Source organism: Triticum urartu, chromosome 2A (assembly GCF_056163025.1).
Source record: "Triticum urartu cultivar PI428250 chromosome 2A, HENAU_Tu73, whole genome shotgun sequence".
NCBI lineage: Eukaryota > Viridiplantae > Streptophyta > Magnoliopsida > Poales > Poaceae > Triticum > Triticum urartu.
This window is the reverse complement of record NC_141874.1, coordinates 434,841,614-434,867,298: the sequence shown is the minus strand read 5'-3', so window position 1 is coordinate 434,867,298 and position 25,685 is coordinate 434,841,614. Positions and strand designations below refer to the sequence as shown.

The 25,685-nt window shown below is 42.6% G+C and overlaps 2 protein-coding genes across 8 annotated transcripts; both read right to left on the bottom strand.

Moving 5' to 3' along the window:
* Positions 1-565: 565 nt before the first annotated feature.
* Positions 566-25,280, bottom strand: LOC147985372 (uncharacterized). The gene is made up of 3 exons (XM_087544055.1): positions 25,094-25,280; positions 14,657-15,045; positions 566-1,787 (listed from the first exon to the last, which is right to left on the bottom strand). The coding sequence occupies exons 1-3, from the start codon at positions 25,278-25,280 to the stop codon at positions 621-623; spliced, it is 1,743 nt and encodes a 580-aa protein (XP_087400181.1). The 3' UTR covers positions 566-620.
* On the bottom strand, positions 2,387-7,868 carry LOC125527492 (RNA-binding protein Y14B). 7 transcript variants are annotated; one of them, XM_087544060.1, is made up of 10 exons: positions 7,394-7,867; positions 7,005-7,128; positions 6,750-6,886; positions 6,032-6,174; positions 5,544-5,775; positions 5,359-5,454; positions 5,002-5,053; positions 4,364-4,534; positions 3,621-4,276; positions 2,387-3,510 (listed from the first exon to the last, which is right to left on the bottom strand). In XM_087544060.1, the coding sequence occupies exons 2-5, from the start codon at positions 7,027-7,029 to the stop codon at positions 5,769-5,771; spliced, it is 312 nt and encodes a 103-aa protein (XP_087400186.1). In that variant the 5' UTR covers positions 7,030-7,128; positions 7,394-7,867; the 3' UTR covers positions 2,387-3,510; positions 3,621-4,276; positions 4,364-4,534; positions 5,002-5,053; positions 5,359-5,454; positions 5,544-5,768. The 7 variants fall into 7 exon arrangements, with proteins under 7 accessions (XP_087400186.1, XP_087400183.1, XP_087400185.1 ...); XM_087544057.1 differs by having other exon boundaries at positions 5,544-5,755; XM_087544059.1 differs by having other exon boundaries at positions 5,544-5,734.
* Positions 25,281-25,685: the final 405 nt, after the last annotated feature.

Here is a 25,685-nt window from a genome sequence, read left to right as displayed (position 1 = left end):
CTTGAGGACTGTGAATCCTCCAGCCGGTTAGGCGTCGCGTTCTGAGCATCCAAAGTTATTGTGGATCGCCGGTGAACGAAGTCTGTGAAGGTTTGGAAGTCCACCTTGAAGACTTACCAGAGTGATTGGGCGAGGACTGGGTGTCCTTAGCTCAAGGGGAATAAGGTGAAGACGAGGTCTTCTGAGTTGAATCTCAGCCTCCCTAACCAGACGTACAGTTGTCACAGCAACTGGAACTGGTCCAACAAATCATTGTCTTCAACGAGTCACTGGTTTCATCCTTTCCTTCCCTTTACTTACTGTTGGTCCTTGTGAAGTCATTGTACGATTGCATCACCATTTGGCTTCACTGGGTGATTACTTGTTCTGATTGGCTTCACAATATCTTCCTACCTGATCCTTACTGCCTAGCTGCTATTAGTCATTGCGCTTTCACTTCATTGAATACTTGACTATGGTTTGCCTAGTGTAGTCTACCTTTCGCTGCATGGTAATAGGTTTATTTCTATCGTTTGTCTTCAAAACTTCCATGTTTTGAAGACTTTCATAAAAATCGCCTATTCACCCCCCCCCCCTCTAGTCGATCACTAGCACTTTCAATTACCTATGTTGTATCTCTATTAACCTTTGATCTGGTACCTCCCAGTTGCAACACACTTCATCACCAGGTTTACCCATTCACTGTCAAACCCCAATTTTAACATCATTTCCTTCAAGAATGTCCATTCTACTCGGTCGTAAGCCTTACTCATGTCGAGCTTTACAACAGCATATCCTACCTTACCCCTTCTCCTTCTCTGCAAAAAATGGGTAAGTTTGTAGGCTAATAAGATATTATCTGAAATTATTCTACCTGAAACAAATGCACTTTGGTTCGGAGATATAATATAAGGTAGAATATTTTTCAATCTATTAGCAATTACTTTAGAGATCACCTTGTAAATGACATTGCAGAGGCTAATTGTTCTTAGGTCCTTCAAGGTCTCTGGGTTTGAAATTTTTGGAATTAACACCACTGTGGTACCGTTCCATCCTTCCGGCATTTCTCCACCTCGAAGGAACTTCAGCACTTCCCCTGTTAACTTATTGCCCACCAGTTGCCAGAACTGCTTGTAGAATATTGTAGGCATTCCATCTGGTCCTGGCGCCTTCAGGTCACCAATATTGAACAAAGCTTCTTTCACTTCCTCTTTTGTATATTCCGCACATAGACTATGATTCATTTGAGTAGTCACTTTTGGAGAGACTGCATGCAAGATTTCTTCCTTATTTGGTCCTGTCGAGGAAGTAAACAGATTAAAAAAATAGCTAGCAACATGCTCCTTCAATTGTTCCTCACACTCCACCCATGTCCCATCCTCTCTCCTTAGTCTCTTGATAGTATTCTTATTCTTCCTTTCTGACACATAAGCATGAAAAAAAAGTTTTATTGTTTTAATTCTTTTCTCTAGATCCCCTAACACATTAGTGTCCCAATTTTTTAGATCTCCCGCGATTCTTCTTAGTATCTGAGATAAATCATTTTTGCCTCGAAAAGACGCGTCGGACCATGCATTCCTGACTATTTCTTCACATCCCTCCTCCTGCAACCACTTTGCTTTAAATCTGAAGCCATGGTTCCCTCTTTGAGGTCTCATGGTTCTATCTGCGCCTTGCATATGTATAGTCGCAGGTCGATAGTCCGAGTGTCTAGGATCTCCTGTTATCACTTTGTATGATGGAAATCTTATGCACCAGCTCCGGGACCCGACGGCTCTATCAAGTCTTTCCTTGATATATTGATACATCTCCAACATATCTATAATTTTTTATTGTTCTATACTATATTATATCCTGTTTTGGACATTATTGGGCTTTATTATACACTTTTATATTATTTTTGGGACTAACCTATTAACCGGAGGCCCATCCCAGAATTGCTGTTTTTTACCTATTTCAAAGTTTCACAGAAAAAGAATATCAAACGAAGTCCAAACGAAATGAAACCTTCGGGAACATGATTTTCGGAACGAAAATGATCCAGAGGACTTGAACCCTACGTCAAGAAAGCAACCAGGAGGGCACGAGGTAGGGGCGCGCCTACCCTCCCCCCCCAGGCGCGCCCTCCACCCTCATGGGCCCATGTTGCTCCACAGTGCTCAAGAGGTAGCAAAAAGGATTTCTGGCGCCGTTGTCGGGGAGTCTACGCAAAAGTCAACATACCAAGTACCCATCACAAACCCTTATCTCCCGCATTACATTATTTGTCACTAGGTGTTGGGGCGCGCCCGTGGCGCGCCTCTTGAGGGAGAGCTGGGCGGTGCCTGGTTGTAGTCAACCCTTTAACGCTCTTTCCTATTATAATTAGCGTTTGGGTTGATTGCTTTAATTAACAAACTTAGCAGCAGAAATAGAAATATATATATATATATACATACAGAGAAAGGGCATTATGGATCTGGACATGAAACATCTGACTAAGAATAGTGCACTTTACATAAGCAACAAATAAATTTAGCGTCTTGAAAAGCATGTGATAAGAGGACCAAAAGCAAACCATAGGATGTCACAGGATAGAGCATAATTAAGAGTACTTAGTGCTAGATTATATGGTGCAGTGTGAAAACCAGGCTGCGCTTTGAAGTGATCCTGAAACAAATGCATAGATGTCTCCCTCACGAATTTTGGCGTGGTGACAAAACTCAAACCAGTTGGTGATTATAGTGGCCCTCTTGTCGGAACTAAGGTTAGAACACAGTTTCCAAAGCTGAAATACAAAGTTAGTTTCAGAGAAACAACATAGTTTAATATTAATAATATATCATGTAATTACTCATCCGTGTTTTCCATAAAAAAATACATTATCCTGCTAGAACAACCAAGCTGTGGCAGTAAGAAAACTACCCAGGAACACATATGCAGGAGGTGATTATCAAAACAAAAGGACTGATAAATTTAGCATCAACAAATGTATAATTTTTTTTGTTTTCAAATTCATAGTTTAACTCGGAAGCAAATAAAGATGGGCCAGAAATCAACATATGTTAAACTGGTGCTGCCAACAGTTCTATCATCAATCTAATCTAATTCACTGCATACTTTGTAGCACTGAAAGCATACTGCTGAAGTGACAACAAATCCATATCTCCAAAAATGACAACTCTTTGCAAAAATTCTTCTCCAGGATAAAGAGGAGCATCAAATAATAAACATAGATCCATGCGGGTAATATAAAATGCATAGGTCCAACATATCTATTAATCCATCTAGCTAGAAGCCTAGAACTGCATATAAATGTTCCAAATCAGTGAAATAGCAAGGTCCAAAAATCAAAATCAGATCCATGACTATGTATGTGTGGGCTCCAGTCACAAAAATGTTGGAAAAAATATTAAGCATCGGCTGGAACCAGTGTAAAAATTCAGAGATGTTCATGGCATTATAGAAAAAGGATAAAAGGCCTTCCTTTGCCAAACCAAACGGACATGGCTTGCTGATCCAAACCCAAGTAGCTCCCAAATTCTCTATGTTCTGCCGCATCAGGGTAGAAATGAAGAAGAGACACGAGAGAACAGATCGCTCAATTCATCAGGACCACAAAAAGGTTCTTCAGGAATATATATGTTTAGAAAAGCACATACCACTCTGTCTCCCTCCGAAAGCCGCCACGAGCAGCACCAAAATGCACGTCCAGAGCAGCATGGTGGTACCACCCACATGCTAACCCATGCCACCTGCCACGCCTTCGCGGCCTTCACAACAGCGCCCATCTGATCTGTAGCGCCTCGCGGGGAAGATCTGCAGAACAATAAAATAAACTACATTCTTCGGCATTATATTTATGTGTACTTGATGTAGAGAGGAAGCTACAATAATACATGGCTCTTCAAATTGGTAAATCTGCTTGGATTATGTAAACATCAACCAGATTGGTGCACAATGCATCAACTTTGATTATCTAATATGCACCAGATCATACACCCTATGTATCTTTCTTTATAAGAAAGATTCCCATCACCATCAGATCCATGTTTACTTCCCTCACACCTTTCAAGCCCTTGACATTAACCTGAATTCATTTTGACATGTAGAATAACTTGAAGAGAATTGTATTCGTCCCTTACAAATATGTTTATCCAAGGAAAAAACAAAAATGTGGAAAAAGGCGGGAACTTACATCATGGCTCCTAGAAAATTCAGAGGCCCATCCAAAACGTGCAGGTTCCTCAGCCAACTCTTGGATAGCTGCAAGGAGGCGGCGTTCCTCATTTGTGTCTTTCCTATCAAGAACTTGCTCCTGTCGTACATTGGCATAAACAAAGAGAGTTAGATCAGGGAACATGAATCCTGTAGTATACTAAGGGACAAGGAGAAGGACAATTACAAGGTAGGAAAATATGAAGCTCCTGTAGAAACACTCCCCATCTCCTTCCACTTGCCTAAATTCTAAATAGCGGTCATCAAGGCCGATTTCATTCACAGCATATATTCTGTCGCGAAAAAGTGAAACTATCTGTTCAAGATAATGATTTAAGGCTTGCCCATAGGGAATTGCCTGCACCGCACAATCAAATAAGAGAATTCAGTTTATGCCGATCAGAACAAGGAAATAACATATCGAAAGCCTGATAGAAACTTTGTTTTCAACAACAGATCTAAAATGTGATCCACATTTTGTTTTGCTTCCACTTTTCTGGTTTGTATGTTCTCCGGAAATGGTTGGAACTGCTAATAAATGTAAGAGACCCTTCATTGCCACTCATTGGTTGTTGTTGAGTAAAAAATAGAAAAATATGTGCAGTGTTTCATACACTCAATGGTATAATGTCTACTGGTTCCATCACATTGCAAGGGTAATATACTATTAAGCATTCAGACAAGAAAGTAAGAAGCATGTTCCATGAAATCAGTTACTTGTACAGTAATCATGAATGCCCACAGTCCCATCCGACCTGGGATTTTGATCCCGACATTTCATGGGTTTCCACTTTGAATATAACCAAAGACTAAAAGGAGTCAAACCTGCTGATTCACGTGAGGTCTCTCCGAGCTTCCGATTCCTTTTCTATAAAACCTTTTCCACAAGAGATGGGTCAAGATCCATATATAACTTGCCAAACTTAGAAGTAATTGTACAGATTAAACATCACAATCAGGATTTTAGAATACGAAACAGGGGAATAAGAGATAGAGTTTTTGAAGAATCAAATAGCGGTATCACACAACTGATGCTGCAAAATCCGAAACATCTTACTTCAGCTAAAGCTCAGGTACATGGTCAAGGACAAGAAATCAATCAACAAAAAATCAGATATGCTGATTCATGTCGTTAAAGAAATCTTGCTTGTTGATCACATGAGTGAGTTAATTAGTCAGTACCTTCAAAGCACTCAGTTTGCTTGGACATGGCTTCCATGAACCCGAGCTCATCTACATGGGAGATCAGAGGTGTCATTCCATGGCAGCGAAGCCCACCTGCACAAATGCTTTGCATCAGTGAACAAAGCAGGAAGCCAATTAATCGAAACAGACAAGGAGTGTTTAGAAGTTGCAATGATCAACACCTGCATGGATGGGATCAGGGACAAATTCGTGGCTAAGGGTACGCATCTTCATTAGCGGCGTCAGCCCATGCGTGTGGCCATGGTCGCAGGCGTAGATATGTCAGTGGCGTGCCGGCCCCGACCCCGGGTCTGGCCAGAGAAGCGGCTCCTCTTCATCTTTCTCCTCTAGCTGACATGGAAGAGCACCAATGCTGAACCTTCTCCAGGAAATACTATTTAATCACGTTATAATCTTTGAGGTTATTAGGTTTACAGAAGTAATATTGTTGTGTAGTAGCGAGCAAATGAAAAACAATAGATCTAGCTTGCAAGAATTTCAGGACAGGGCAATGGCAAGGACAAGTATACAATTATAGAATGTAAACACAGATCACACAAAGAAGACACTATCAGTAACAAGCATGTGGTCCAAATTAAGTATCATATCAAATTGGCACAAAGATTTATCAACCATAGGAAATGCAGGAGAAAACACGTTTAGTTCGCACCCTGCACTCGTGACGTTCTGTATAGGACCTCTGTTGAATGCCCAATCAACATGGATAGTCTTTGTTAACAGCTCTGTCCCATTCATTATTCTGTTTGCAGTTTGTGCTTCCTCAAAAATTCCATATTCAACCAATGCATATCCCTGTGTTGAGCAGATAAACACAGGTGTGAGAAATTAGAGAGCTTCTTCACAAACAAAAAAAACATATTTGGCATAATCTTCAGTTGTATATGTAGGCAAGAAACTTTCTTCGCAACTGTAAACAATAATCTCGACCATTTGTGCCACTACAGTAAGATGAATGCAATTTTGGGCAAACTCTTGGTGCTTATTTCGACAGAACTGCCTGTCACACCCCATGATACTTGCACAAATTGGTGAGAAGAAAAAGGCATGGCTAAAATGAAAGTAAAGATAGTAAAGCTTAGAAGCTGACTTTGTATTCAAGAACTTGCAGCATTGCACACAGCATATATCAAGCAATTTCATGTCCTTTAGAGTTTTCTGATCACGGTTTTGCAGGAATCCAACCACTAACATTGATCCAAATTCCTAAACATGACCACTTCAAGACATAATTCAGTATAGACTGGTAAGCGGTAAGCATAGCTTCAAGTACCAAATTATCAGTACATTTGCTTTCGTGTGGCTCATCCGGAATTGCACCACCAGCAAAGAAGGGACCTCCTTTATTTTAATAAGACTATCAAATTTACCTTGACATATCCAGTGCGGAGCTCCAGGTTCAAATGCAAGTCCTTGACCTCACCAAACTCAGCAAAAGCATCATAGAGATCACTTTCTTCTGCATCTTCTTTGACTCCTGAGACAATTATTATCCATCCTTCAATTGCTACAAGGTAATAGAGTTTTCCATTACTAATGTCAGAAAATGATCAAAATGGGAATATATGCAGAAGAAGTTGACTATAACAGCAAATGATCTATTAGAAAAGTATGAGAGTAGAAACCTGGGATAACCACATAGATTGGCATGAAACAGAACCCACAGCTAGTGAGAAGACAAATCTGTAGATGGTTTCAGGCGATGGCGCCCGAGCAGAACCGTGGCACCATATCAGCTGGACCACGGGGCTACATAGTAAAAAAAGGGAAGTACAATACATCAAACGGTGCCTTTAAACATAATATTTCCAGGGATACTATGTAATTCAACAGCAATCATGAAAAGAATACAGATCAAATTACATCTGTACGACTAAATACAACATCAACATCTTCAAGGCAAGGCTTACATCTCCATATTGCACAGGACCAGATGCATGAACATTTCAACAAACATATAGTGGGCATGAGTGTAGGAATCCATGGGATGCAGAGAGGGAAAGAGTGAACGTACCTAAGGTGGTGAAGATCTAGCAGATGGTGGCCGCGCCGATGATTGGGAGCAGAAGGAGGGAGCTCGATGCCCTTGCCCTCGTCCGGTCGCCGAACCCCATCGTCTACCTCCTTGCAACTGCCACAAGCATGGGGAGAGAATGAGAGAGGAGAAGGATGGAGAGGGGGCGACGGAGGAGAACTTGGTCAGGCCCCCAGGAGGCCCCGGAGCTGCTTCGGATTCATCTCCTCCCCTTGCCGTAGCCGTCACCGTCGCGGAGCACGCGATGAAACGTCGTTGAGTTGGAGATGCCCTTTTTCCCAGCGGCGCTTCTGACGGCCGCAACCCTAGACGCCATGGAAGAGTGAGGGAGAGGGGAGATTGCGTGGGATGAGAGACACCACCAGGCGGAGCCGCGGAGGAGAAAGAGGAAAGGAGAGGTTGTGTGCTGAGGGCGGCGGAGAGAGAGAATGAGGAAACGAGCACGGGACCGATGGCTCGACGCACCCGGCGACAAAGAAGGGACCACCTACAGCCACTGAACTCGGTCGCGCACACGTTCACGCCAACCAGGGACCTCCGATGCCCCACACGCGATTGGCCAGCCCAAAGCTATCTCCCGATTGGTCGCAACGAACAGTACGCCTGGGATGATGTGGCAGTCGCGAGCGAACTAGCTTGATGCACACCTTATTGTTTCTAATTTGCTTCTCGTTTTCCTCTCCCTCACTTCATCCTTACCGTTTTATTCGCTCTCTCTCTTTTCTCTTTGCCTCTTTTCCCTCGTTTTCCCTCGCCATGTCAGAACCAAAAAAAGTTGGGGGTTCTCTCCTGAGCTTGGACGATCCTTCTATTATATCTAAACTCATAAATAAAGCTATGGAAAAACCTTCTGGAGTGGTCAATGAGAGTCTTAATAACTTTGATGAAGATGATTCTGGAATTTTTCGTCATTTACTTGATGAATCTTTGAAAGATGCTTGGGATAGGCTATTAAGGATCCGGGCTAGCTATGTACCCCAATATCAAATTGAGATTTACCTAAAAAGCTTTTATGTTGGGTTGCCCGCTCCGTTCAAACAAGTTTTAAATTCTACTTTTGAAGAGGGTTTTCTTGAAGGGGGCCCCATGGACACCTATGAAAAGATGAAAACTATATTTGGGCACCCCATTAACGAGAAAGTTGAAACCACATCTCTTTTGCTCTCTTACCAGAACGAATCTATCAAAGAAATAAAAGCTAGCCTAGATGCCAATTTCCGGAACTTACTTTTTTATACCATAAATAGCCACGTGCTTTGCCAAAATAGAAAGATTAATTCTATAGATAACAAGTTTGATCTTTTCTTCCCTAAAACCAAAGATGGCAATACCTAGATCTATCCTTACTTTTATGCCTAGCTAGGGGCGTTAAACGATAGCGCTTGTTGGGAGGAAACCCAATTCTATTTTCATTCCTTGCTTTTTGCTCCTGTTTAGTAATAAATAATTTATCTAGCCTCTGTTTTGGTTGTGTTTTTTGTGTTTAATTAGTGTTTGTGCCAAGTAGAACCGTTGGAAAGACTTGGGGAAAGTCTTTTTAATCTTGTTGTAAAAAAAAACTTTAGCGCTCACGAGAATTGCTGTCATTTTTATTTTCAAAGTGATATTTAGTTAATTATTTTTGCAGATGATTAATAGATAAATTACACACGTCCAGCTATTTATTTTAGAATTTTTGGGGTTCCAGAACTTGCGTTAGCTACAGATTACTACAGACTGTTCTGTTTTTGACAGATTATGTTTTTCGTGTATTGTTTGCTTATTCTGATGAATCTATGGCTAGTAAAATAGTTTATAAACCATAGAGAAGTTGGAATACAGTAGATTTAACACCAATATAAATAAAGAATGAGTTCATTACAGTATCTTGAAGTGGTGTTTTGTTTTATTTCTCTAACGGAGCTCACGAGATTTTCTACTTTAAGTTTTGTGTTGTGAAGTTTTCAAATTTTGGGTGAAAGATTTGATGGATTATGGAACAAGGAGTGGCAAGAGCCTAAGCTTGGGGATTCTCATGGCACCCCAAGATAATCTAAGGACACCTAAAAGCCCAAGCTTGGGGATGCCCCAGAAGGCATTGATACGTCCATTTTGCATCATGCTTTTATATCGATATTTATTGCATTATGGGTTGTTAATACACATTATGTCACAACACTTATGCCTATTCTTTCTTATTTTACAAGGTTTACATAAAGAGGGAGAATGCCGGCAGCTGGGACTCTGGCTGGAAAAGGAGCAAATATTAGAGACCTATTCTGCACAGCTCCAAAAGTCCTGAAACTCCACGGTAGATGTTTTCCAAATATATAAAAAATACTAAGAGCAAGAACTTCACCAGGGGGGGCACACCCTGCCCACGAGGGTGGGGGGCACGCCCTACCCCCTGGGCGCGCCCCCCTACCTCGTGGGCCCTCCGGTGGCCATCTTCTGCTATATGAAGTCTCTCGATGGGAAAAAAATCAGAAGCCATCTTCTCGGACGAAACTCCGCCGCCACGAGGCGGAACCTTGGTGGAACCAATCTAGGGCTCTGGCAGAGCTGTTCTGCCGGGGAAACTTCCCTCCCGGAGGGGGAAATCATCGCCATCGTCATCACCAACACTCCTCTCATCGGGAGAGGGCAATCTCCATCAACATCTTCATCAGCACCATCTCCTCTCAAAACCCTAGTTCATCTCTTCTATCCAATTCTTGTCTCCAAGTCCGGGATTGGTGCTAGTAGGTTGCTGCTAGTGTTAATTACTCCTTGTAGTTGATGCTAGTTGGTTTAATTGGTGGAAGATCATATGTTCAAATCCTATATGCATATTAATACCCCTCTGATTATGAACATGTTTATGCTTTGTGAGTAGTTACTTTTGTTCCTGAGGACATGGGAGAAGTCTTGCTATTAGTAGTCATGTGAATTTGGTATTCGTTCGATATTTTGATGAGATGTATGTTGTCTCTCCTCTAGTGGTGTTATGTGAACGTCGACTACATGACACTTCACCATTGTTTGGGCCTAGAGAAAGGCATTGGGGAGTAATAAGTAGATGATGGGTTGCTAGAGTGACAGAAGCTTAAACCCTAGTTTATGCATTGCTTCGTAAGGGGCTGATTTGAATCCATATGTTTCATGCTATGGTTAGGTTTACCTTAATACTTTTGTTGTAGTTGAGGATGCTTGCAATAGTGGTTAATCATAAGTGGGATGCTTGTCCAAGTAAGGGCAGTACCCAAGCACTGGTCCACCCACATACCAAATTATCAAAGTACCGAACGCGAATCATATGAACGTGATGAAAACTAGCTTGACGATATTCCCATGTGTCCTCGGGAGCGCTTTTCTCTATATAAGAGTTTGTCCAGGCTTGTACTTTGCTACAAAAAGGATTGGGCCACCTTGCTGCACTTTATTTACTTTTGTTACTTGTTGCTCATTACAAATTATCCTATCACAAAACTATCTGTTACCATTTATTTCAGTACTTGCAGAGAATACCTTGCTGAAAACCGCTTATCATTTCCTTCTGCTCCTCGCTGGGTTCGACACTCTTACTTATCGAAAGGACTACGATAGATCCCCTATACTTGTGGGTCATCAGGCATCCCCTCTTTCGTCTACTTCCATCGGTAACTTTACTTAGAGCTATATTTTTATTCACCACATGATATCTGTTTTGCTTGGAGGGTCTTGTATTATTTGAGTCTTTATTTGTTAGTTTTCCACAATCATCCTTATTGTACACACCCTTTGAGAGAGACACACATGATTCGGAAATTGTTAGAATACTCTATGTGCTTCACTTATATCTTTTGAGCTATATAGTTTTTGCTCTAGTGCTTCACTTATATCTTTTAGGGCACGGTGGTGGATTTGTTTTATAGAAACTATTTTTCTCTCATGCTTCACTTAGATTATTTTGAGAGTCCTACAAAACAGCATGGTAATTTGCTTTAATTATGTTAGGCATTCAAGATTAATAAAAAAAATCTTATGAGTGTGTTGAATACTACGAGAAGTTTGATACTTGATAATTGTTTTGAGATATGGAGATGGTGATATTAGAGTCATGCTAGTTGAGTAGTTTTGAATTTGAGAAATGCTTGTGTTGAAGTTTGTGATTCCCGTAGCATGCACGTATGGTGAACCGTTATGTGATGAAGTCGGAGCATGATTTATTTGTTGATTGTCTTCCTTATGAGTGGCGGTCGGGGACGAGCGATGGTCTTTTCCTACCAATCTATCCCCCTAGGAGCATGCGCGTAATACTTTGTTTCGATGACTAATAGATTTTTGCAATAAGTATGTGAGTTCTTTATGACTAATGTTGAGTCCATGGATTATACACACTCTCACTCTTCCACCATTGCTAGCCTCTCTAATACCGCGCACCTTTCGCCGGTATCATACACCCACCATATACATTCCTCAAAACAGCCACCATACCTACCTATCATGGCATTTCCATAGCCATTCTGAGATATATTGCCATGCAACTTTCCACCGTTCCGTTTATTATGACACGCTTCATCATTGTCATATCGCTTGCATGATCATGTAGTTGATATCGTATTTGTGGCAAAGCCACCGCTCATAATTCTTTCATACATGTCACTCATGCATCATTGCATATCCTGGTACACCGCCGGAGGCATTCACATAGAGTCCTATTTTGTTCTAAGTATTGAGTTGTAATTGTTGAGTTGTAAGTAAATAAAAGTGTGATGATCATCATTTTTAGAGCATTATCCCAAGTGAGGAAAGGATGATGGAGACTATGATTCCCCCACAAGTCGGGATGATACTCTGGACTAAATAAATAAATAAAAAGAGGCCATAAAAAAGAGAGAAAAGACCCAAATAAAAAAATGAGAGAAAGATAGAGAAGGGACAATGCTACTATCGTTTTTCCACACTTGTGCTTCAAAGTAGCACCATGATCTTCATGATAGAGAGTCTCCTATGTTATCACTTTCATATACTAGTGGGAATTTTTCATTATAGAACTTAGCTTGTTTATTCCAATGATGGACTTCCTCAAAATGCCCTAGGTCTTCGTGAGCAAGCAAGTTGGATGCACACCCACTTAGTTCTTTTTGTTGAGCTTTCATATACTTATAGTTCTAGTGCATCCGTTGCATGGCAATCCCTACTCACTCACATTGATATCTATTAATGGGCATATCCATAGCCCGTTGATACGCCTAGTTGATGTGAGACTATCTTCTCCCTTTTTGTCTTCTCCACAACCACCATTATATTCCACATATAGTGCTATGTCCATGGCTCACACTCATGTATTGCATGAAGATTGAAAAAGTTTGAGAACATCAAAAGTATGAAACAATTGCTTGGCTTGTCATCGGGGTTGTGCATGATTTAAATACTTTGTGTGGTGAAGATGGAGCATAGCCAGATTATATGATTTTGTAGGGATAACTTTCTTTGGCCATGTTATTTTGAGAAGACATAATTGCTTAGTTAGTATGCTTGAAGTATTATTATTTCTATCTCAATATTGAACTTTTGTCTTGAATCTTTCGGATCTAAATATTCATACCACAATTAAGAGAATTACATTGAAATTATGCCAAGTAGCATTCCACATCAAAAATTCTGTTTTTATCATTTACTACTCGAGGACGAACAGGAATTAAGCTTGGGGATGCTTGATACGTCTCCAACGTATCTATAATTTTTTATTGTTCCATGCTATATTATATCCTGTTTTGGACATTATTGGGCTTTATTGTACACTTTTATATTATTTTTGGGACTAACCTATTAACCGGAAGCCCAGCCCAGAATTGTTGCTTTTTTCCTATTCCAGAGTTTCGCAGAAAAAGAATATCAAACGGAGTCCAAACGGAATGAAACCTTCGGGAACGTGATTTTCGGAATGAACATGATCCAGAGGACTTGGACCCTACGTCAAGAAAGCAACCAGGAGGGCATGAGGTAGGGGGGGGGCGCCTACCCCCAAGCGTGTCCTCCACCCTCATGGGGCCCACGTTGCTCCACCGACGTACTTCTTCCTCATATATATACCTACGTACCCCCAAACTACCAGATACGGAGCCAAAACCCTAATTCCACCGCCGTAACTTTCTGTATCCGTGAGATCCCATCTTGGGGACTTTTCCGGAGCTCCGCCGGAGGGGGCATCGATCCTGGAGGGCTTCTACGTCAACACCATAGCCTCTCCGATGAAGTGTGAGTAGTTTACTTCAGACCTTCGGGTCCATAGTTATTAGCTAGATGGCTTCTTCTCTCTTTTTGGATCTCAATACAAAGTTCTCCTCCTCTCTTGTGGAGATCTATTCGATGTAATCTTCTTTTGCAGTGTATTTGTTGAGACCGATGAATTGTGGGTTTATGATCAAGTTTATCTATGAACAATATTTGAATCTTCACTGAATTCTTTTATGTATGATTGGTTATCTTTGCAAGTCTCTTCGAATTATCAGTTTGGTTTGGCCTACTAGATTGATCTTTCTTGCAATGGGAGAAGTGTTTAGCTTTGGGTTCAATCTTGCGGTGTCCTTTCCCAGTGACAGTAGGGGCAGCAAGGCACGTATTGTATTGTTTCCATCGAGGATAACAAGATGGGGTTTATTTCATATTGCATGAGTTTATCCCTCTACGTCATGTCATCTTGCTTAAAGCGTTACTCTGTTCTCTTGAACTTAATACTCTAGATGCAAGCTGGATAGCGATTGATGTGTGGAGTGATAGTAGTAGATGCAGGCAGGAGTCGGTCTACTTGTCTCAGACGTGATGCCTATATACATGATCATACCTAGATATTCTCATAACTATGCTCAATTCTGTCAATTTCTCAACAGTAATTTGTTTACCCACCGTAATACTTATGCTCTCGAGAGAAGCCACTAGTGAAACCTATGGCCCCCGGGTCTATTTTCCATCATATTAATCTTCCGTCAACAAGCCATTTCCTTTTCCGTTTATTTTTGTTTCTTCACTTTTCATCTTTATCATAAAAATACCAAAAATATTATCTTATCATATCTATGAGATCTCACTTTCGTAAGTGATCGTGAAGGGATTGACAACCCCTTTATTGCGTTGGTTGCGAGGATTTTATTTGTTTGTGTAGGTGCGAGGGACTCGTGCGTGGCCTCCTACTGGATTGATACCTTGGTTCTCAAAAACTGAGGGAAATACTTACGCTACTTTGCTGCATCACCCTTTCCTCTTCAAGGGAAAACCAATGCAGTGCTCAAGAGGTAGCACATATCTGCTCGCTTCATGGCTCTGGTTTCTCCAGGTATACTTGTCTCCAAGAGAACCCAGATCTCTTAGACCACAATCTGAGAGTGCCATTCTAAATTCCTCCATATGTCGAGGGGCCTGAGTTGGCCCTCCCATCTTTTCATGACTATACAGGACCTCGTTGAAATCACCAGCATAAATCCATGGGAGCGTGAGCTGCTGATCAAGAATTCTCAAGAGCTTCCATGTTTTCTCCTTTTTATTTGTTGCTGGCTCGCCATATATGCCAGTAAATCTCCATCTAAAGCCATTCTGCTCAACTACCACCACATCAATGTGATTTCTTGAGTAGTTGTGCAGATCAACTTTTACATGATTCTTCCATAGCATAGCAAGCCCTCCACGTCTTCCTTCTGTAGGATCGAAAGTATGTCTAGAGGGGGGTGATTAGACTACTTGACCAAATAAAAACTTAACCTTTTCCCAATTTTAGTTCTTGGCAGATTTTAGCTATTTTGGGACAAGTCAAGCAATCATCACACAATTCAAGCAAGCATGCAAAGAGTATATTGGCAGCGGAAAGTAAAGCATGCAACTTGCAAGAATGTAAAGGGAAGGGTTTGGAGAATTCAAACGCTATTGGAGACACGGATGTTTTTCCCGTGGTTCGGATAGGTGGTGCTATCCTACATCCACGTTGATGGAGACTTCAACCCACGAAGGGTAACGGTTGCGCGAGTCCACACAGGGCTCCACCCAAGGGTAACGGTTGCGCGAGTCCACACAGGGCTCCACCCACGAAGGGTCCACGAAGAAGCAACCACCCACAAAGGGTCCACGAAGAAGCAACCTTGTCTATCCCACCATGGCCATCGCCCACACAGGACTTGCCTCACTAGCGGTAGATCTTCACGAAGTAGGCGATCTCCTTGCCCTTACAAACTCCTTGGTTCAACTCCACAATCTTGTCGGAGGCTCCCAAGTGACACCTAGCCAATCTAGGAGACACCACTCTCCAAGAAGTAACAAATGGTGTGTAGGTAATGAACTCCTTGCTCTTGTGCTTCAAATGATAGTCTCCCCAACACTCAACTCTCTCTCATAGGATTTGGATTTGGTGGAAAGAAGGTTTGAGTGGAAAGCAACTTGGGAAGGCTAGAGATCAAGATTCATATGGTAGGAATGGAATATCTTGGTCTCAACACATGAGTAGGTGGTTCTCTCTCAGAACATATGAGTTGGAATGGTGTGTGTGTTCTGATGGCTCTCTCATCGAATGAGGAGGAGGTGGAGGGGTATATATAGCCTCCACACAAAATCCAACCGTTACACAGTTTTCCAATCTCGGTGGGACCGAATCAATAAGCTCGGTCGGACCGAAAATGTAAACCTAGTGACCGTTAGTGATCTTCGGTGGGACTGACATGCAACTCGGTAGGACCGATATGGTTAGGGTTTGGGCATAACGTAATCTCGTTGAGACCGATTACACAAACTCGGTGAGACCGAATTTGGTAATTAGCTAACCAGAGAGTTGGTCAGGCAAACTCGGTGGGACCGATTTGCTCTTTCGGTGAGACCGAGTGGAACTCGGTGAGACCGAAAAGTTACAAAAGGGAAACACTGAGTTTACATTGCAATCTCGGTGGGACCGATTCGCTCTTTCGGTGCGACCGAAAAGTTACGAAAGGGAAACAGAGAGTTTGCAACCCCATCTCGGTGAGGCCGAGATCCTTATCGGTAGAACCGAATTGCTAGGGTTTGGCAGTGGCTAATGACAAGTGAAACTCGGTGGCGCCGGATAGGAAGAATCGGTAGGACCAAGTTTGGCTTAGGGTTTAGGTCATATGTGGATATGGGAAAGTAGTTGAGGGTTTTGGAGCATATCACTAAGCACATGAAGCAAGAGGCTCATTAAGCAACACCTCATCCCTCCTTAATAGTATTGGCTTTTCCTAAAGACTCAATGTGATCTTGGATCACTAAAATATAAAATGAAGAGTCTTGAGCTTTTGAGCTTGAGCCAATCCTTTGTCCTTAGCATTTTGAGGGTTCCACTTTCACATCCATGCCATGCCAATCATTGAGCTTTCCTGAAATAATCATCTTGGAATAGCATTAGCTCAATGAGCTATATGTTGTTATGAATTACCAAAACCACCTAGGGATAGTTGCACTTTCAATCTCCCCCTTTTTGGTAATTGATGACAACATATAGATCAAAGCTTCGACAAATGATAGTAAGCATGAAATATATCGTCGCTTTGAAAAGTATGTGATAAGTAAGAGCTCCCCCTAAATTTGTGCATATTTAAAAATTTGCTTTGGACTGCAAATGCACAAGGAGTTAGAGTTATGGGTTACTCTTCCATGTCACATACATCTTGGTGGAGCGCTTAAAATGATAAGAATGAAATACATGCACTCATCACCAAGAATAATGAATGATCACATAAGATAGATAAGATAATAGCATTAAGCAAGCATTAAGTGTAGCTTATGATCAAACACATGATCATCAATGTCTCACAAGCATAGTATCTTAAGCACTCAAAAGCAAACAAGTTCGAAAAACCACCAAATAAAGCAAGAGAGAAAAGCAACACTCTCTCTCTCGAAGCCTATGATCTATACATCTTCTCCCCCTTTGGCAACAAGTTACCAAAAAGTTCCTAGAAAATGCATAGCACTAGATCGACGCTCAGGCTTGATCTTCAGGTGGTGGTGGAGTCCGGATCACTCCAAGGACGAAGGCTTCGGTAGATGCTGAAGTAGACGCTGGAGTTGGAGCTGAAGTAGATGCTGGAGCTGGTGGAACTGAGGCTGTGGCTGGTGCTGAGGTGGTGTCTCTTGTGTCAGCAACTGGCACGGCAGACGACCTCAGACCTCTTGGCACTCTGGCAAAGGCATGAGTAGTAGTCCTGCCTCTCCTCTCCTGCATGTCCTCCTGGAGCTGCTCCACTGCAGACTGAACTTCCATTACTTTGACATCCAAGTCATAGAACTTCTGTTCCATGATTCTCTCTAGGCTCTGCTGATTTTGAGTGAGGGTGGCCAGAGTTTGCTTAATCCTCAGCGTGGATGCAATCAAGTAACCAAGCTACTCCTGTTTGGTCTTCAAGAAGTATTCAGATGCCTCCTCTTGAGTTGGCATCTTGGCAGCTTTCTTCTTCCTTGCCTTCTCCTTCTTTGCGTAAGCTTGTGCAGACGATGGCTCGTTCTCAGTCATCACAACTTCATTGTTCTCAAAATCTGGACGGATGGGCAAATGTTCCTTGTCCAATAAATATATGCCCGTGCCCATCTTGGAGTTGATGAGCTCCTGAATCTGAGGGGCATATCCGCAGCTCCTCTTCTGGTCTGCTGCAGTCCTCTTGATTGTTTCCACTATGAGGCTCATCACCTTGAACTTCTGGGGCACATCAAACACATGTAGCAAGTTGATAGCATGGCCTCTGATCATCTTGTGATCTCCAGACTTGGGCAGTAAGGTGTGCCTTAGTATCCAATTGATCGTCGGGAGCCCTGACAGAAGGTAATGTACTGAGCCAAACTTGAAGGTATCAAGTGCTTCATTTGGGATCTCCTTGTACATATTTGACATTGAGTTGTGGTCCATTTTCTTCTTGGCATAGATATCCAAGTCATCATCTTGCTCCTCTGGGGCATTAATGACCTGTGCCCACTCAGCAACTGTGGATTGGTACCTTGTACCCTCAGACATCCATGTGATCCTCCCATCTGGATAAAAGTGAGCTGTGGAGTAGAATTGCATGATAAGTTCCTCGTTCCACTTTGTGAGCTTCTGCCCAACAAAGTCAGCTACTCCACAAGCTATGAAGCTGTCTTGCACTCCAGGATAGTGCTCCTCATTGTCCTTGATGTATGTCCAATCAACCCATCGCATATCACAGACAATGGGCTTCTTATCTAGCAGCACTGTCTCATAAAAATCCTGCTGCTCCTTGGTATGAAACCTGTAGTCCACGGCAGTCCTTCTCCTTGAAGCATATGGGTCTGCTTCTCTCCACTTCCTCAGCCCTGAATCTCTCCTGAGCTTCATGTCCTCAGCCACAGGATGAGCATCGTTGTGGTCTGGGATCTTGGGCTTTAGCTTCCTTAGGACATTCTCTTCCTCTTCTTCAGCAACAGTCTCAGGCACTGGGGCCTTGTTCTTCTCAGCTGCAGGAATGCTCCGTGTGTTCCTCTTGGGCTTTGGCTTTGGAGCTGGCTTGGCCTTGGAAGCAGCTCCCCCTGATTTTATGGCATCTCCCATTAGTTTGGGTGCCTTGGGTGCTGGTGCAGCTACCTCTTCTTCTTCTTCCTCTTCCATGATGGAAGCTTTGCCAAGCACTCTAGCCACAGTCTTCTTCACCCTTTACTTTCTTTTCTTGCCTTCTGCAGCAACTGGCTCTTGAGGAGTGGGCTTCTCAGTTGAGGCTCTTGCTTTTGACATGGGCTGCCTGCCTGCTGGCCTTTTGATTTTCAGGCCTGGCTTAGTGCCTTGAGCTGGCTCAACTCTCTTGGAAGTGGCCTCTTCCTCTGCCACATAGTCTTCATCTTCGGAATCGGAAGTCCTCTTCTTACTCTGTCTCATGGCAGCCTTTGGCAAGTTGCTAGGGGTGCTCCTGCTGCCCTCATCTGAAGAACTTGAGGGACTAGTGCCCTCACTCATGTGCACCTGCTGCTTTGACATGTTTTGGCTATCACTTTGATCAGACATGCTGCAAACTGACTGCTGACCCTGTGAACAGATTATAGATGAGGTAGAAAGGATGAGCATCACAAAATGTAGAGATTTTTGCAAAAAGAATGATCCAAAAACTTAGTTTTAGTTTCCTACTGAAATCATCTCGGATCTACCGATTTTCAAACTCGGTGATACCGAAGCAGTTTTGGAACCTAAACTAGTGAACTCGGTAGGACCGAGTCACAGTTCGGTGGCACCGAGACTGCTAGGGTTTCACAGAGTTCCAAAATCGGTCACACCGATAAGTAATTCTCGCTCAGACCAAGTCTCACTTGTGCAATGGCATAAGCCAAATCGGTGGGACCGAGTTTTTCAACTCGGTGGGTCCGAGATGGTTTCGGCGGAAACCTAAACCTAGAATTTTCGAATCAAACCTAATCTATGAGCGTTTTGACTGGATAGGAGTGTTTCAATCATGGCAAGAATCATGAAGAACACAATGTGCTAGGAATCAGATTGGAGAATAGCACAAAGATCAAGTCCATACCCTAGTTTGGCGGGGACTTGCTACGACGGCAACGGCGGGGCAGAATTCCTGTTGACGACGACGGAGACCAGCGACTGGAGGCGGCTGGCGGTGAGAAGACGATCCGGAGACCACGAGGGCAGAGCAGGCTATCGTGCGGGCGAAGGGGTTCGGAGAAATTTCCAAATTTTGCCCGTGACTATATATAGCCCGACCCTGTCGGTGTGACTGAGTGGAACGACTCGGTGGCACCGAGATTCATAACTGCGTGCAGTTACTGAAACTCAGTGTGACCGAAAGGTTCAAATCGGTTGCACCGAGATCGAAAACCTAGATCAACTTAATGAGCTCGGTAGGACCGAAAGTGGAGTATCGGTCAGACCGAGAATCATAAAGAGGTTTTGGAAGTTTAAGTCTATGACGAATCGGGGACTCCGAGCGCTCCTCACACAGAGTGGTTCGAATCTGACTTGATCAAATTTTGTGATGCAGCATGAATAGAGTTTGAGACGAGAAAAGCATAGATAGCTAGAGGAGGTTCTTAGGCATTCTTGTCCATCCACTTGGCAAAAGAAGATAAAACCAAACACTCAAAACAACAAGTGGATGTCCTCGAATGAGTAAAATATGCAACCAGCATGCTCACACAATAAGATGGCAAATGAAATATGTGACAAGGCATGCACAACCAATTCTAGCATCTATCAAGCAATTTGCGATGACTAGGTCATCTATATATGAGTATATTGACTTAGGAGCCAAGTGAGAACACTTGATCATAGGTCATACTCATCGTTTAAGCTCAAGTGGGGTTACCACTTTTACATAAAGCATTGTTGTGTTCACATCTTTAGAGTTGCTTTAGCTCAAGTCTTAGAGTAAAGCTCCCCCTAGATGTGATATCCCCCCTAAGAGGGATGAACTAACCTTGGGTTTTGTCGATGATGACTTCATGTAGATATTGAAGATGTGGATGCTCAGTGTTGATGTTGATCTCTTGGAGCTATCCATTTGAGTGAATTGCACTTTCAATACCTACATGGGTTAGTCCCACAAGGAACAAACAAAGATATCCATAGACATAGAGTGATGCACACAAAAGATGATGTCCATGAAAACTTTTAGGTTACCTTGTCCCTTGTCTTACCAACAAGAGGGTTTGTGACTCCTTGAACTAGTGCAAGATGTGGAAGTTGATTGCACTTGTTCTTGCCAAAATGATAAGAGTGAAGTATGTTGGCGGAGTCACCCTCAAGAACTCTCTAGTTCTTCTTCTTTTGGATCCACATCATCTTGATGGGAATCCTTGGAGTTGTAGTCGTACTTGATGAAGTGGAACTTGAAGTAGTCTTGGGAATCCACTTGACTAAGGTCTTAGGAGCTTCTTCAAATGCATCAATTTCCTCTTGAAGCTTGTCCTTGCCTTTTTGCTCGTAGTCTTGTGGTGGAAGATCATCTTGAGCTTGTGTCCCCTTGAAAGAAGCATCATACTTCTCTTGTTGAGGGACAAACTTTGTCTTGGGGTATTGATATTCTTCCCACTCAACTCCATTGGCATTGAACTTTCGTTCAAAACTAACACCTTGATTCTTCCGGCGCATTCCTTGCTTGCGCACAATTTCCTCGAATTGCTTACTCCCGGCAAGGCTTTTGTACACTCCTTTCTCTATAATTCCCTTCAATAAACTATTTTCTTTCTCAAGTGTAACTTGGCTAAGAGAATCATTAGTGGAATCAAGAGAACTACTAGAAGCAACAATATTGGATTTAACATGATCATTGTTACTGCTAGAGGAAGAATCTTTCTTGCTACTAGACTTGACTTGAGGCATGTAAGTAGATAAGAGTAAACGCTTGGCAATGTAAGAAGAACTTTTCTTGCGGAGATCATCATTGATTGCTTTTAGGAACTCATGCTCTTGCTTAAGATTGAGCTTTTCAAAGCGTAATTTCTCATGAGCTCTTAAAAGTTCTCGATGATCTTCGAAGATAGTGTCATGAGCTAACTTAAGAGTTTTTAGTTCTTTAGTTAGAGCCTCAATCTTCTCCTTATCATTGCCATTCGTTTTATCTTGATTAGCATGATTAATTGGTCTTTCATCATAGTATTCTTCACTAGAGTTGTCAACAAGCAAATCATCACCTAACAATTCATCTTCATCACTATTGAAATCAACATACTCGGGGTGTGTTACCTTAGGACCTTTGGCCATGAAGCATCTTCCAATTCCTTCATTTGGTGAGTCAAATATGTCGTAGGAGTTGGTTGACACAAGTGCTAGACCGGCAACACCTTCATCTTGAGTATCTTCGGAGTCGGAGTGATAACTTCTCTCGGAGTGGCTGTCGGAGTCGGAGCCGGATACCCATTCACCAACATGAGCTTGATGTCTTCGTCTTGTGTAGCTCCTTGATGATTTTTCCTTCCTTTCCGAATCCTTGCTTCTCCGTGAGTATCTTCGTTCATAACGATCATCTCTACTCCTTCTCTCTCTTGGTGGTGATTCTTTGCTTCTTCTTCTTGGAGAATCTTCTCTTCTCTTGTAGGGAGCCGTACACTCATTGGAATAGTGTCCGGGTCTTCCACAATTGTAGCAGTTTCGCTCTCGACTAGAAGATCTTTTGTCATTGTAGGACCTTGACTTGAAGCTTCTATCTTTGCTTCTACTCTTGTAGAACTTGTTGAAGTTCTTCACCATTAAGCTCAATTCTTCATTGAAGTCTTGTTTCTCACTTGATGATGTAGGGGCTTCACATGAGGCTTTATAGGCGCCACTTGATTTGTTGTGAAGTTCCTCTTTATCCTTAAGTGACATCTCATGAGCAACAATTCTTCCAATCACCTCCGTTGGCTTGAGATCTTTGTAATTTGGCATCATTTGGATCAATGTGCACACGGTATCATATTTTCCATCCAAGGCTCTTAGAATCTTCTTGATGATGAATCTATCGGTCATCTCTTCACTTCCTAAGCCGGCAATCTCATTTGTGATGAGAGCAAGCCTAGAGTACATTTCAGCGACACCTTCACCATCCTTCATCTTGAACTTGTCAAGTTGGCTTTGAAGCACATCCAACTTGGATTCCTTGACGGAGTCGGTACCTTCGTGCATATCAATCAAAGTGTCCCAAATTTCCTTTGCATTCTCAAGACGGCTGATTTTGTTGAATTCTTCGGGGCACAATCCGTTGAAGAGAATATCACAAGCTTGAGCATTGTATTGCAACATCTTCAACTCATCCGCGGTAGCTTCACGGTTTGGTTCTCTCCCATCAAAGAAGTCACCTTGCAAGCCAACACATACAATAGCCCAAACGATGGGGTTATGTCCAAGAATATGCATTTTCATTTTATGCTTCCAACTAGCAAAGTTAGTACCATCAAAGTAAGGACCTCTACGGTGATAATTTCCCTCGCTAGACGCCATACTCTCTTAGGTTGTGAAACCAAGGCTATGACCACCAAAAGCTATGGAGATCAAGCAAATGGAGACCAAAGCTCTGATACCACTTGTAGGATCGAAAGTATGTCTAGAGGGGGGTGATTAGACTACTTGACCAAATAAAAACTTAACCTTTTCCCAATTTTAGTTCTTGGCAGATTTTAGCTATTTTGGGACAAGTCAAGCAATCATCACACAATTCAAGCAAGTATGCAAAGAGTATATTGGCAGCGGAAAGTAAAGCATGCAACTTGCAAGAATGTAAAGGGAAGGGTTTGGAGAATTCAAACGCTATTGGAGACACGGATGTTTTTCCCGTGGTTCGGATAGGTGGTGCTATCCTACATCCACGTTGATGGAGACTTCAACCCACGAAGGGTAACGGTTGCGCGAGTCCACACAGGGCTCCACCCACGAAGGGTCCACGAAGAAGCAACCACCCACAAAGGGTCCACGAAGAAGCAACCTTGTCTATCCCACCATGGCCATTGCCCACACAGGACTTGCCTCACTAGCGGTAGATCTTCACGAAGTAGGCGATCTCCTTGCCCTTACAAACTCCTTGGTTCAACTCCACAATCTTGTCGGAGGCTCCCAAGTGACACCTAGCCAATCTAGGAGACACCACTCTCCAAGAAGTAACAAATGGTGTGTAGGTAATGAACTCCTTGCTCTTGTGCTTCAAATGATAGTCTCCCCAACACTCAACTCTCTCTCATAGGATTTGGATTTGGTGGAAAGAAGGTTTGAGTGGAAAGCAACTTGGGAAGGCTAGAGATCAAGATTCATATGGTAGGAATGGAATATCTTGGTCTCAACACATGAGTAGGTGGTTCTCTCTCAGAACATATGAGTTGGAATGGTGTGTGTGTTCTGATGGCTCTCTCATCGAATGAGGAGGAGGTGGAGGGGTATATATAGCCTCCACACAAAATCCAACCGTTACACAGTTTTCCAATCTCGGTGGGACCGAATCAATAAGCTCGGTCGGACCGAAAATGTAAACCTAGTGACCGTTAGTGATCTTCGGTGGGACTGACATGCAACTCGGTAGGACCGATATGGTTAGGGTTTGGGCATAACGTAATCTCGTTGAGAACGATTACACAAACTCGGTGAGACCGAATTTGGTAATTAGCTAACTAGAGAGTTGGTCAGGCAAACTCGGTGGGACCGATTTGCTCTTTCGGTGAGACCGAGTGGAACTCGGTGAGACCGAAAAGTTACAAAAGGGAAACACTGAGTTTACATTGCAATCTCGGTGGGACTGATTCGCTCTTTCGGTGCTTCCGAAAAGTTACGAAAGGGAAACAGAGAGTTTGCAACCCCATCTCGGTGAGGCCGAGATCCTTATCGGTAGAACCGAATTGCTAGGGTTTGGCAGTGGCTAATGACAAGTGAAACTCGGTGGCGCCGGATAGGAAGAATCGGTAGGACCGAGTTTGGCTTAGGGTTTAGGTCATATGTGGATATGGGAAAGTAGTTGAGGGTTTTGGAGCATATCACTAAGCACATGAAGCAAGAGGCTCATTAAGCAACACCTCATCCCTCCTTAATAGTATTGGCTTTTCCTAAAGACTCAATGTGATCTTGGATCACTAAAATATAAAATGAAGAGTCTTGAGCTTTTGAGCTTGAGCCAATCCTTTGTCCTTAGCATTTTGAGGGTTCCACTTTCACATCCATGCCATGCCAATCATTGAGCTTTCCTGAAATAATCATCTTGGAATAGCATTAGCTCAATGAGCTATATGTTGTTATGAATTACCAAAACCACCTAGGGATAGTTGCACTTTCACCTTCACAATCCCTCACCACTATGCTTGTCATCCCTAACAAGTACTTAAACCACATCATCCTTCTCTCATCCATCCTTGTTTCAGATAAGAAGAGGATGTCAGGATCCTCACACTTCTGGAGGTCTAGAAGCCCCCGAACTGTCGGGCCATTCCCCAAACCCCAATAGTTCCAAACCATAGTTTTCATTTTGATTCGTCGGGCTGTCCTTGTAGCCCAGCTTTCACAATATCAGAATTGTTGTTTTCTGTATTTTCACCTTCTAGGACCTCACCATCAATCTCCATTCTGGCTCTCTTCATAGGCTCTCCTTCTGTGTCCACCTCCATCACTAAAGCATTCCTTTTCTTTGGTTCAGATTCAAATATTTGTCCTTGTTGCTGCTTGTTGTTTGTTCTCACAATGCATTTGAAGGTTCCTTGTTTTGCACTCCTTCCCTTCTTCGAGCCTTCATCTTCCTTCTGTTGCCCCCCTTGTCTTCATGTAAATTATCCACTACCAAATACTTATTATTAGCAGTCTCTTTAGCTTGTAGCATCAGATGCGTTTCTGCGGTAGTTGTATTTTTAGACTCAGTGCCAGATTCTACCTGTT

Excerpts from the sequence above, each read along its gene's own strand:
- LOC125527492 (XM_048692003.2), bottom strand. The coding sequence starts at position 4,404 with ATGGGGAGTGTTTCTACAGGAGCTTCATATTTTCCTACCTT. Across the intron at positions 4,277-4,363 it reads GCTTCATATTTTCCTACCTT|GAGCAAGTTCTTGATAGGAA; the intron begins GTAATTGTCCTT and ends AATGTACGACAG. Across the intron at positions 2,747-3,620 it reads TTTCGGAGGGAGACAGAGTG|CTTTGGAAACTGTGTTCTAA; the intron begins GTATGTGCTTTT and ends TTTGTATTTCAG.
- LOC147985372 (XM_087544055.1), bottom strand. The coding sequence starts at position 25,280 with ATGAAAACTATGGTTTGGAACTATTGGGGTTTGGGGAATGGCCCGACA. Across the intron at positions 15,046-25,093 it reads AGTGGTGAGGGATTGTGAAG|GAAGACGTGGAGGGCTTGCT; the intron begins GTGAAAGTGCAA and ends ATCCTACAGAAG. Across the intron at positions 1,788-14,656 it reads GCCATGAAGCGAGCAGATAT|ATGTATCAATATATCAAGGA; the intron begins GTGCTACCTCTT and ends GATATGTTGGAG.